General features: G+C 40.4%; 1 protein-coding gene across 2 annotated transcripts; it reads left to right on the top strand.

The window, feature by feature from the left end:
• The first annotated feature begins 5308 nt into the window (after positions 1–5308).
• On the top strand, positions 5309–9892 carry LOC122000617 (stomatin-like protein 2, mitochondrial). 2 transcript variants are annotated; one of them, XM_042554992.1, is made up of 7 exons: positions 5309–5500; positions 5580–5748; positions 5994–6146; positions 6929–7021; positions 9230–9289; positions 9416–9475; positions 9562–9892. In XM_042554992.1, the coding sequence occupies exons 1-7, from the start codon at positions 5346–5348 to the stop codon at positions 9703–9705; spliced, it is 834 nt and encodes a 277-aa protein (XP_042410926.1). In that variant the 5' UTR covers positions 5309–5345; the 3' UTR covers positions 9706–9892. The 2 variants fall into 2 exon arrangements, 1 of the variants encoding a protein (XP_042410926.1); XR_006117197.1 differs by lacking the exons at positions 9230–9289; positions 9416–9475; positions 9562–9892 and having other exon boundaries at positions 5994–6836.
• Positions 9893–12828: the final 2936 nt, after the last annotated feature.

The raw sequence follows: 12828 nt of genomic DNA, 5'->3' as shown, positions 1-12828 counted from the left end.
TAAGGTATTATCCCGGCTGATTTTAGCTTATCTTTCTTAAGGTATTATCCCGGCCGATATTAGCCTATCTTTCTTAAGGTATTATCCTGGCCGATGTTGGCCTATCTTTCTTAAGGTATTATCCCGACCGATATTAGCCTATCTTTCTTAAGGTATATTATCCCGACTTATTTTAGCTTATCTTTCTTAAGGTATTATCCCGGCTTATTTTAACTTATCTTTCTTAAGGTATTATCTCGGCTAATTTTAGCTTATCTTTCTTAAGGTATTATCCCAGCCGATATTAGCCTATCTTTCTTAAAGTATTATCCAGGCCGATGTTGGCCTATCTTTCTTAAGGTATTATCCCGGCTGATATTAGTCTATCTTTCTTAAGGTATATTATCCTGACTGATTTTAGCTTATCTTTCTTAAGGTATTATCCCGACTGATTTTAGCTTATCTTTCTTAAGGTATTATCCCGGCCGATATTAGCCTATCTTTCTTAATTCTGCTATCTCCTTTCTCCATCCCATCAGGGACCTACTAAACCTAACCTATATCAGTAGCCATCTACAATGGTTTAAAAGAGAGATTTTAATTTTGTTAAAACTTTCTTTTTTTGTAACCATGATTTAAAAGAGAGGTTATAATTTTAAAATCTTTCCTTTTTTTAGCAATCTACAATGCTTTAAAAAGAGAGATTTTAATTTTAAAACTTTCCTTTTGCAGCCATCCACAATTGGAAATTTAAAAAGAGATATTTTAATTATTATTAAAATCTTTCTTTTTTAGAAATTACCAAGGATTATAAAAGAAGATAGATGGTACCTTAGAGGATTAGAATCATCTACACAATTTCTGTTCCTCTTCTATTCTCCTTGTGGTCGACCCCCTCATATTCTTATTCTCCCTTTGCTTTCTCACCTAAGGCCAGCGACATCAAGAGGCTTCAACCATCTTGTGGCCGGCGGGTTGCAAGGAAGAAAGAAGAATAAGAGGTGGTATTCCTGACTTTGATCCCTTGGTGGCCGAAAGTCTTGTAAAGCAAAGAAGGAGCTTGGGTGGTGTTATCTTGGTAGATCGTCGCCCACACGACGTCCAAGAGAAGGAGAGGAATACAACAGAATACCAAGAGGTTTATTGAAACAAAGGAAGATACAACTATTTCTTTGTATGGATCCTGAAATACCAACACAAGAGACCAATGATCTTGTGCTTCGATTGTGGTCTCTGTAGTTAAACCTAAGGTTACTGAAGGAGTTTAAGTATTCAATTTCTTTGAAAGGCTTTGTCTAGGAAGTGGTGGATGATCCCATACCCAAGAAGGTCGAGTATCTCGCCATGACCTCGAAGCCAATCCTTGAAATAGATATTTAATCAACTTCTGTAAATTGGTTTAATTTTTGAAGAACACATGAGTTAAACTTGGATTAAAAATGTTAAGTTTCATTTACAATACAAGTTTAACTTCCAAAGAACACATGAGTTGCTAGGAAAAGTTCTGTGCTTGTACAAATTTTTGTACAGGGGAAACAGAATGGAATTCCCAGATGCGCCAATAGTTACAACCTAGGTGGTTGTTAATCCAAGGCAGTCAAACAACTCCACTAGAATGTCTCCTTCATTGTAGGTGGAGAAGCCTTTTTACACACTAAGAAAGCACAGAAGTTGCTAGGAATTGAATACTGAGTTGAATGAATAATTCCTAGCTCCAAGGGCCTTTATATAACTCATAGAAATTCTATCTCGGGTATTAAGGGCGCCTCCAGGTGAGTTAAGCAGATAAAACTGTTGAAACCCCAAGGTTGTTTTGGTGTGATCAACAAGTTAAGTTAGGTTCTGCGTTGTTTTAACCTTGTGTCTAAGTGTGCAGGAGCTTAGGATCTTTTTGTGTTTGTAGGATATCCAATCCCCTTCTAGCCGGCCGTAACGGTCCTACAAAAACTCTATCCACGCACAAACGGTCGAGTTGACCAACTTGAGGGTGCCCTCAACAGTGTTGATGGCGCCCTTAACAATGTTGATGGTGCCCTCAACAGTGAAGGCGCCCTCAACACTCCTCCATGTGAGTTAAGCGAATAAAACTCTATCCACGCACAAACGATCGAGTTGACCAACTTGAGGGCGCCCTCAACAGTGTTGAGGGCGCCTTCAAGGGCTTCTTCAGCTTTTCTTCATCTTCACGAAAGCTTCTGAAGTTCTGATTGCTTGGGTGATTGAGCCAACCGAAATAGGGCTCATCCGAATCCAATTTCCGGCTTTCTCCTTGAGCAAGCTTCCATCCCGACTTCTCGTCCCTCGAACGTCGCACACATTCTTCTCGTCCACCGATGTACTCTTCCACAACTCTCTCATCCTTCGAACACACCGAGCCCGCCGACTCCCTTCCCGTGCCATCATTCTCGCTAGCTGCGTCTTCTGCTCGACTTCCTGCGCTCCTAAGCTCCCGCACACTTAGACACAGGGATCAAATAACAAACAAGACCTAACCTAACTTGGTTGATCACATCAAAACAACCACGGGGTCCACCACTATATTCCAGAGGGGGGGGGGTAGTCCTCTGGTCAATGCTACCTACAGCCAGCGACTGGATTAGCCCAGTCCCTGGTATCCCAAGGTTCGAGGTAGATCCAATGAATATATAAATAACAAACTAAGATGTATAATAATGAAATGTGTATGAATGGAGAGCATACCTTGGCCCAGGTGGGCGCCCTCGGGTGGATCGGTGAGCTAGTCGGGATGATACTCGAGTTATTGTGACCCGGATTGGTAGATGACTCTGAGCCGGATGAAGAGCTGGATTTGACAACGCGGAGCCGAATGCGATATCACGAAACCGGATGAGACCTCGGCACGCAGGCCGGGATATAACATGACATTGGCACGTAGGTCAAGATAATACAACAACATGTAAGCCAAGATAAGACACCGGCACGCGGGTCGAGATAAGACATCGACACGCGGGCCGGGATACAATGGCGGCATGACGACCGGAACATAAAAACATCACACAAGTCAGGTCAGAACATAATGACAGTGAGGGCTTAGGATCCTATCGACATTAGAGGCATATGACAATGAGGATTGAGAGCCGGAGAACCGGATTGATGGATCTGAGGTGACGACAGCAAGGCCGATTGCTGAGGAGTGTTGTATCGATGTCGGATCGAGGCAATGGGTCGGCCAGTGGCTGTCGTTGGAAGGTGACTGTTGGCTGTGGAGCAGGAGAGAGGGCTGTCGGCTTGTGGGTTGTCAATGAGAGGAGAGGGAGACGGGGGTGGCCGGTGTTGACGAGGATGCAAGTGCTAGAGGTTGTGGCAGTAGAAAAACCCCTCGAGGCCTCCTGCGAGCTCAAAAAAGAGGCCCTCCGACTGAAATAGCGAGAGGGGAGAGGAAGGAGGTGTGGCCAACGACGAAGGCGGTATCGACGTCGACGTGGGGAGGGAGAAAGCGGCTTCGCGTGCTGGGCGGTGGTGACAGCATGAGTCGAGCGGTGTTTTCGTGAGGAGGTGATGGCCTTAGAAAGAAGTGGAGGTGGCCGCTGAAGCGGACGCCAGAGGGGGCGTCGGTGACGACTGGTTTACGACGGGTGGTGTGGCTGGCCTCGTGAATGGCAGCCATCCCTGGTCCTTCGAATCAGGAGGCCTGGGGCGAAGAAAAAAAATAAAATAAGGTCTAAAATAAATTTTTAATAATATACAATTCATCTACAACGATTTCTTTTAGCATTTCTATTTGCAAAACAGTCTATAATATTATCCGTTTCAAGATTTTTCAAAATGTCTTTCTCAATATATAAAATTGTCAATCCATTTAATTTTTCTTGCGATATTGACGATCTCATATATGTTTTCAATAATTATAATTTTAAAAAACTCCTTTCAGCCGATGCTACCGTAATAGACATAGTCAACAAGATTTTATAAGTAATTGCAACATTTGAATAATAATTTATACTTTGAACAAATTCAAAAATATCAATTGTAAGCATTACTACATTTGGTAAAGTTATTTGTAATATTTTTTAATTCGGTAAATAAGTCATCTAACTTAACATCTGATGAGTTGTTATGAGACATCTGATGAGTTGTCTGATGAGTTGTTATGAGTTAAAGTAGATTTTAGATTGACACAACATTTTCGTAATTCATTATCGTCCAAAGTTCTTCACATTTTTAAATCAAATAAAAAATCAAATATATTTTCAAAAGTTTTTATTCGCTCAAATCTACATTTTAAAGAAGTAATCGTCATGTCCATAATAACATCAAAATAATCAATTCTAAACTCTGATAGTGAAACTTCATCGCCCTCTCTTTCATTAAATTATTTTTTTTCTAAAAATATGACGCTTTATTATAAATATTAGCTCTACGTTCATATATGATGCAAGACTTTTAATAATGGTTAAACTTGTAACAAAACTATCATTCCTATACTTTTCAAAAAAAAAAAAAAGATTATACCTTTCAATTGTTTCATGGCAGCCCCAAATTCTTATTTTTTCATTTGTTTATCACTTTGCAAATTGCAACATAACATGATAAAAGAAAAATACAATATCAAAAGGTTTTGAAATATGAATTTGGGCTCAACTACCCAAAGACCCAACTACATGCCTATAATATATAATACTAACAAAAAAAACTTGGGCCCTCCCAAATTATGGCTCAGGGTCATCGCCCAGTGTGGCCCTCCTCCAGGGCCGACCCTGGTGGCTGCGGTGTCACTCGGCGGTGTCCGCGTCAAGAAGGCTGGAGTAAGGGAGGCAAAGGAGTGGAGGCGGGTGTGAGGTTGCCGGAGTGGACAAGAAAGGAGGTGGCTCGGAGACGATCGTCGTCGGTGGACATCGCTGGTTGGTGGCGACAAGAGAAGGAGAAGAAGCTCTCCCCCTCCCCTCCTTGCGGCGGCAGCGGCGAAGAAACTCCACCATGCCGAAGCCTCTTTCCACGTGTGCATAGGCCCGAAAAAAAGAATGCTACAGTAAAATAAGTAAAATTGACCCACCCCTCTCTACCTGCTACATCTGTTTACATGAAATTTCATCATGAAAGTCTTTTCTGAACCATTTGATCAAAAGTAGAATAACTTTAAATTGTCTATTTTATTTATATTTGATTCGTAACTTTTTAAAAATATTTTTTATACTTTTTTTTTTAAAAAAATCTTATAATCATTTTAATATTATTTTCTTAACTTATTTTCCAAGAAACACCATATTCAGGAAATATTTTCCTTTTTTCAAATAAAAATTTAAAAAATATGGTTAAATTTCGTCTGTAACTTTTTAAATTACGTTTGAAAAATTATTCAGTTGGTTCTCCAACCTAGTTTTCGAAAGCCGATTCAGGAAAGAGAGATGGCGATGCTGCAGAGAGCCAAACGCCTTCCGCTCCGCGCCGCCGCTGCGGCAGCTGCCATCGAATCACGCTTTTTCCTCCGCCGAGCACTTCCTCAAATTCCCATCCGCGAGTACCGAAGCAGCTGCTTTCGCAACCACTTGCCCTCCTCAAGGTGCGACAAATCCCTCTCCACCTGCAACTTTTGTTTAGGTGTAATTGATGAGAAAACTGATAGTTTGAGTTTCTCTTAGGTATGTGCAACAGTCGCTGCCTATAAACTGGGGCGTTAACATCGTGCCGAAAAAGAAAGCCTATGTAGTGGAGAGGTTCGGAAAGTATCATAGGACCCTAGACTCTGGGATTCACATTCTTATCCCGTTCATCGACAGAATCACATACGTGCACTCAGTCGAGGAGGAGGTGATCCCCATTCCCAACCAGTCCGCCATCACAGAGGACAATGTCCCTGTCCTCATCGATGGGGTTCTGTATGTTAAGGCTTGCATTTTTTTTTTTTTAATTCTGAGATTTTTGAGTCATCCCAGTTCTCGTGGTTGTAAAGTCATTTGGTCATTTGTAATTTTGTTTAAATTTATATGCATTTTTGCTTCTATTGTGAGCATTCTACTTGGGTTTTATATAGCTTGTAAATAAATTCATTCTAGCTTGTTGATCTCATCCTTGCTTCGTATGGTGTGGTGGAGAACCCAATATATCTCGTAATCCATCTAACAAAGATGAGGATGAGGAGTGAGCTGAGGAAGATGACTCTTGATAAAACGTTGGAAGAAAGGGATACTCTAAATGAGAACATTACGGTGTGTGTTTATTTTTCTTCCTATGCAATTTCATCTCTCGCATGGCAAAAAATTGCATTCCTTATGGACCCGACTATAATTTTTATTTGTTGTACTTTTGTTGGATATTTGGATGAATGTTTTTTGCTCCCTCATACTCATGGTATTTTACAGTCGACTGTATGCTCTGCAAAGCAAGGGAAGATTATTTTGTCGACATTCATGGTTTTCTACATCACACTATTCTTTGGAAATACTATGAAATTTCATGCCTTCACAATCACATCTCATACACTTCGCTTTCCGTAATAAAATCAATGTTTATATAGCAACTCCCAACATGGTCTTAACTTGGAATTAATTCATCCTATAACTCTGGAGAACTAATCTTAAAGCTTCTACATTAATATTTTAAGTTAGAACTTTACACTTGGTTGTTTCTTCAATGAACTGCTTTATTTTGAGACTTAAAACATATTATAGAGATATTTGGGTAAGCATCATTCTTTGAGCTGAAGTAATTCTGTGTAACCTGGTAATAAGTCCATATGATAGGCCTAGGATTACTAGCAGTGCAGTTGTGCTCATGCTTGCAAAACTTTAATCAATATTTTTTTTGGCTTCATTTTTATCCATGTTTTTCCCTTCCACATAGAGCAATCAACAAGGTTACTTCTAATTGGGGTCTTAAATGTCTGCGTTATGAAATCCGTAAGTTGAAGGATTTATTTGTCTTTTATATTTGTGCTGCTATTAGTTTCTATTGCTTTCTTTTGTAAATATGTATTGCCTTCTTTCTGCAGGGGATATATCTCCACCACCTGGAGTCAAGGCAGCTATGGAGATGCAAGCTGAAGCAGAAAAAAGAAAACGTGCTCAAGTTCTTGAATCTGAAGGTACTCCTGTACTGTGCTAAATGATGTCTTTCATCGTAAAATGTTGTTTGTAGCATGCCATTATAGATAGGTTTATGGACAATTAAAGTTCATATTGTCAAAGTATCAACTCTATTAGATCTTTGAATTATTTTATCTACTATCTATTCAATTTCAAGTAAAACACTGAAAATTTATATTTAATGAGAGAAAGACAATCTCACATAAATATTGTGGATGGAAAGAAAAATTCAGTGATACTACAATCAGAAGCAGCAATGATGGACCAGGTTAACATGGTAAAAGGTACTTTTAATAAGTTAATTTTACCCTATTTTCTATATGAACTAAGTTACCGTGCGCGTTATTGTAAGCAATTATTTTATGGTAAAACTCAGAGTTGACAATTGATGTACAACCTATAGCTACTATAGCATAGACAATTCTTGTCACACTTCCAATAGTTGTAACACTATAACAACTTTATCTACCCTCACGGGCTTAGCTGAGTTGGTAAGTGACAGGTTGATTGCCACATGAGGTCTTGGGATCGAATCTCAGGGCTAGCGGAGCGTAAATCCCTGCAACCCATGTAAACTCACCCCACCTGTCACTTGCCTTCTCCGTCACCATGATTTACCTCCTCCATGTTGGTCATGGGAAGGACTGGCGGGGGTGCTGGGCGAGCGTATTTGCCTTTTGCCACTATAACAACTTTATCCTATATAGCTTCTATCACATAGATATAATGATATTAGATATTTTTGATGAAATTAACTATTGTATTAACTTGAAACATCAACAATACATGAGATTCTAATCTCTACTAACCCTTTTTGATAAATTGATAACGACTTATTCTTTGTAAAATAGTATACATTTGTAACAAAAACTCTAATTATCCTAATTAAAACTCACTGTTTTTTAAAAAAATAAACAACCTTTTATGCAAATAACTAATATTATATCTCATAATTTACAGAATCATGATGTCACGATTTAAGAAATATCTTCAGTCTAATTTTTAGGGATATGCATGGTTACAAAATCATACTTTTCCACAACTTTTTCTCCTTCAAAACCCACCACAAATTTATCTAGAGATTCTTTCGCATACATGTGTATATTTAAAATCTATAACATATGAAAAGATTTTGTTTTTTCAAAAAGGAAGAACATTGACATCTACACCAACATCTAATTTACTTCTAATATATACCGTTGGGAATTGTAATTCTCTTGTTTACTGAATGGTACCATTTTCTTCTCCAATCATCTATTTTTTTTTTCTATTGCCCGAGAAGGGGAGCCTTGGCGCAACGGTAAAGTTGTTGCTTTGTGACCAAAAGATCACGGGTTCGAATCCTGGAAACAACCTCTTGCAAAAAGCAGGATAAGGTTGCGTACAATGGATCCTTCCCCGGGACCCGCATAGCAGGAGCTTTGTGCACCGGGCTGCTCTATTTTTTATCATTTCTACCACATTCACTGCTTTCTTTTGTGATATTGCAATTTAGTCTCATAAGGAAACTTAACAGCTAGTCACGTCAGGATGTATAAGCATAGTCCATGTTAGGAAAAGCTTATGACAACATAAAATTTGTACTTGTCACATAAGTAAATGGTCTTATCATATTAGCACATAGAGTATAGTTGGAGGTCACTAATCTCATTATTCCAGTCCTGACCTCGACTTCTACATGACTGAGATTAGGACATGTACTTGTGACTGCTGAATTGTAGTTTAGACTTTACCACTGATCTCAATGCTGTAGTATCTTCATAGAGTTACTAAGAATTTTCTTTCATTGGCCACAATGATTCTCTGATTTTCAATGCTGAGACTGTTAAACATAATTTAGGTCGTACAAGAGCACATGGAAGAAGTACCGTATACAAACACATGTTGATCCCCTGGAAACTCTGAAATGGAAAGAAGAAAATATGAGGAAAACAGAGATCTATGTGATGCATTGCTGTCTAATCTATGAAATAAAGACTATCCTTTGGAAATGAACACAATTGTATAACTACTTAGGTGGTGTGGTTTATTCACTTTACAACCTATAGTTTTATCATTATAATCTTAATTCTTGTCTAAACATCTGAGTGTTGCTGTAAGGATTCACTCCCTTTTTAATATTTGAGATTCGAAATTTATTGAACTTCTAAAAGATTCACCTCCTCCTCTTATCAGAAGAAGCTGAGGCAATCATTGTTGCGTCGCAGGCAACTGTTCAAGGTCTCAAGATATTGACAGAAGCCATCAAAGCTAAGGGTGGTACAGAGGTGAGATGGTCTTTCCGCCTCATCACATTCAGATTGGGCCAAACATCGCGTCACTTAAATTTTGTTCTTATAATTTGAATTTGGTCATTCATCTAGATTCTAAAAATGGGCTTTGTTTGTCTTCAGGCAGCAAGCCTGAGAGTTGCTGAGCAATACATAAAAGCATTTGGTCACATAGCAAAAGCGGTATAAAACTAAATTTTAAAATAGTTCATTGAAATCGTTTTACATGTAAGAGTTTCGGATTTACATTGGCTCGTCTCTTTGCACAGGGAACTACCCTTCTACTCAATAACAATACCTATAATGACCATGTGATTAATGACGGTGAAACTTCTATAAGTAAGGCAACAGATGCAGTTCCTTCTGATCCTAGTGGAAAAATATTCTCCCTCCAAAGCCCACCGAGGGATTGATCTAGTCTTCTTGCTCTAAAGTTAAATCAATCGTTTTTTGCAAGTCAAAGAAGCATGACCTTATAGATCTGATGTAGTAGTAGTTTTGGCATCTGTTTACTTTCTTGATGAGGTCCAATCTAGAGTTTGAAATGAACAATATTATAGGTGCTTTTTATTGCATTTAATGTGATTTTATACTTAAATATAGATGCTTTGCGTAAATAGAAAAGGAATTTTAGATATCTTTGTAATTATCAGTGGATTTAGTATTAATATTATTCATAACTGATCCGGTTTGAGGATCTCACCATGATAATGCGGCAGTCGAAATCTACTTCGGCGCCTGCCCATAAAACTCACCACGGTGACGCTGAGGTAGAAATCCATTAGTATCAAGAACAATGACGTTGAGTAAGACTTTTCCTAGATTTCTTCTCATAGTGCGGTGATTTTATGTGGAAAGTTTTTAAAGGTTATTATAGAGACATTAAAGGATGTGTTTGTAACTGTTATGTCCTTTAACATTAGTAAATATTACATGCTAGAAACTCGGAAGGTCAGTAACTCGGCTAGCCGGAAGGTCAGTCAGTCCGGAGGTCGAGAAGATTGACAACTTGGCGGGTCGACAAATCGGACTGACTCAGAAGGTCAGAGATTGTTGATACGTCATGTGGAGGTTATGTTGACCAAGTTTTGAAGAGTGTCACATGGTCCCTGTATTGATCAAACCTTGACCCTACCACATGGCTTTCATGTTGACCAGGTCAAGGATCCGCCACAAAGACCCTTATTTTCGTATCACAAACATCCCTTTCATGTCTAGTCGAAGGAGAGTGTAGGCCGACTGACTGGACATGTATTATGTTCAATGGACATCCGAGTCCATGTGGTTGAGTACCTCCAGGTCTAGTTCATTGTTGAGTCATAGTTCGGGGAACAAGCAACGACTCCTTCCTTGATAGAGGAAATGCTCAATCCGCAACTATGTCTAAATTGGGAGAGAATAATAATGGTCGGTCCTGTAACTCCCGAGCACTCGTGGAGTCGGAGAGGGAATCAGTAGATCCACGACTATGTCTAAATCAAGAGATAATAATAAGCTCGATCTCACGACCTCAGAACATCTATGGAGTCATAGAGAGAATAAGTTGATTCGCGTCTATATCCAAGTCAGGAGATATATAATAATAAACTCGATCTCACGACTCTCGATACCGATGAAGTCAGAGAGAGAATAAGTCAATCTGCGACTATGCCCAAGTCGGAAGATAATAATAAACTCAATCTCACAACTCCCGAGTATAGGTGAAATCGGAGAAAGAATAAGTTGATTCATGATTAAGTCCAAGTCGAGAGATAATAATAAGCTCGATTTCACTACTCCTAAGTACCTGTTTTATCAAAGAGGCTCACAACTTTCGAGTACCAGTGGAGTCAGAGAGATAATAAGTCAATCCGCGACTTTATCTAAGTCAGAAGATAATAATAAGTTCGATTTTTTGACTCCTGAGTACCTGTGGAATTTGAGAGAATAAATCGATCCACGACTATGTCCAAGTCGGAAGATGATAATAAGCTGGATCCCATGACTCTTAAGTATTGATGGAGTTGGAGATATAATAAATCAATCCGCGATTATGTCCAAGTCGGGAGATAATAATAAGCTCGATCTCACGACTCTCGAGTGTTCGTGGAGTCAGAGAGAGAATAAGTCGATTTGGGATGATGCGGTGGTAAAAAGGAGGGCCCGCCAAAGGCAAGTCAAAGATAGGAAAAGCAGCTAGTATGAAAGTTAAAGTCAAGGCGGTCAAAGGCATGAAGTCGACAGGTCACTAAAGATTGGCCTAGCGGGCATCTAAGGGTCGATCGGACCTAAGAGGTCTGATCGGGGGCATGATTTTACACTCAGCCAAGGGAAAGCCCAGGATCAAGGTACGTCGAAGTTTTGCCCGACTGGGCGGATGTTCCGGTTGGGCAACAACAGTGCCCTGATGTTCGGACTACTCAAGAGAAGAAAGCAGACGGACCACTGAAACAACTAGGCAAGGGCTGGTCCGACTGGACTGCCTATCTGGACGGACGAGGAACAAACTACCAAGCCAAGTGATTCTGGAGAAGAACACCTATGAGCGGTCGGGTTGGGAATCCCAGTCAGGCGACTACTCCGCACGGTCAAATAGTAGGGCTCCTTGCTTAGCTCATCGTATCCTCCTAGGAATTGGTGCCGCTGATAACAAGGCATGGGCAGTCGGTAAATCGTACGGCAGAAACTTCTACTGTTTCGTCAGGGAGTTGTTTGTGTTGTTAAGGAAAAGTATTAGGGATACTTTTCTGATGAGTCTTTTCATGAGAAAATTGGGGAAACGTGCTCGTACTTTGAGAAGCGTGCTCATATGCTACAGGAGCTCTATATGGGGGGTCCATGCACCGGCGGAGGTATGCGCGCACAACTTTCATCTACACTTGCTGTGCCCTATTGTTCTACTGTTCCACTACAAGTCCAGTGATTGACTTGAGACTCGGAGGGCTAATGCCGGAGACCCCTTCTATGGACCGACACTGATATTCCTTGTTTTGCAGGAGCTTACGAGGTCTTTAACGAGTTAAGGAAAGCGCCACACCCCCAGCTTACCATCTACATGGATTTTAGACAGGATCATATTGGTGTCATCTGTGGGAACGTAACCTGTATCCAAAACGTAAAGATGGAGGACGCTGGACGACTTACAACCGTGACCTTGAAGCAAGAGCACTTAGACATGTTAATACAAGCACGAGTGGCCAAGATGTTGGAGCAGCAGTAACAACAAGAAGTCGCGGCCGACAGGCAAGCGCCGAATGACCTAGCGGTGTCGGCGACAGGACATCAAGTTTTCCAAAGGGCGTAGGATGAAGGAACAGCCGACTAGCGGCCATCGAATCGTCATCTGGTCGCCTCTCACTAAGCGTCGAACGCCCCATACCATTTCACCAGGCATTATTCCGCACGCCCTCGGAGGAGTGCGGCCGAGCAGAAAAGGCACAAAGATCGTCTTCGGGGGACGCTCCCACTTAGGACAGGGTCAAGGGCAAGGCTCTGCGAATGGATGAGTCACCTGAGCAGATCAACCGACAGTTCTCTCAAGATATTCTGGACGATCA

This window comes from Zingiber officinale, chromosome 7A, assembly GCF_018446385.1.
Source record: "Zingiber officinale cultivar Zhangliang chromosome 7A, Zo_v1.1, whole genome shotgun sequence".
Taxonomy (NCBI): Eukaryota; Viridiplantae; Streptophyta; class Magnoliopsida; order Zingiberales; family Zingiberaceae; genus Zingiber; species Zingiber officinale.
The sequence above is the reverse complement of the archived record's forward strand: the minus strand, read 5'-3'. Positions and strand labels throughout refer to the sequence as shown.

What these genes read in the sequence shown, in the direction of transcription:
- LOC122000617 (XM_042554992.1), top strand. Translation starts at nt 5,346, where the DNA reads ATGGCGATGCTGCAGAGAGCCAAACGCCTTCCGCTCCGCGCCGCCGCT. An exon ending in AACCACTTGCCCTCCTCAAG is followed by an intron (nt 5,501 to 5,579) that starts GTGCGACAAATC and finishes AGTTTCTCTTAG; the next exon opens with GTATGTGCAACAGTCGCTGC. An exon ending in TCAAGTTCTTGAATCTGAAG is followed by an intron (nt 7,022 to 9,229) that starts GTACTCCTGTAC and finishes GTTGCGTCGCAG; the next exon opens with GCAACTGTTCAAGGTCTCAA.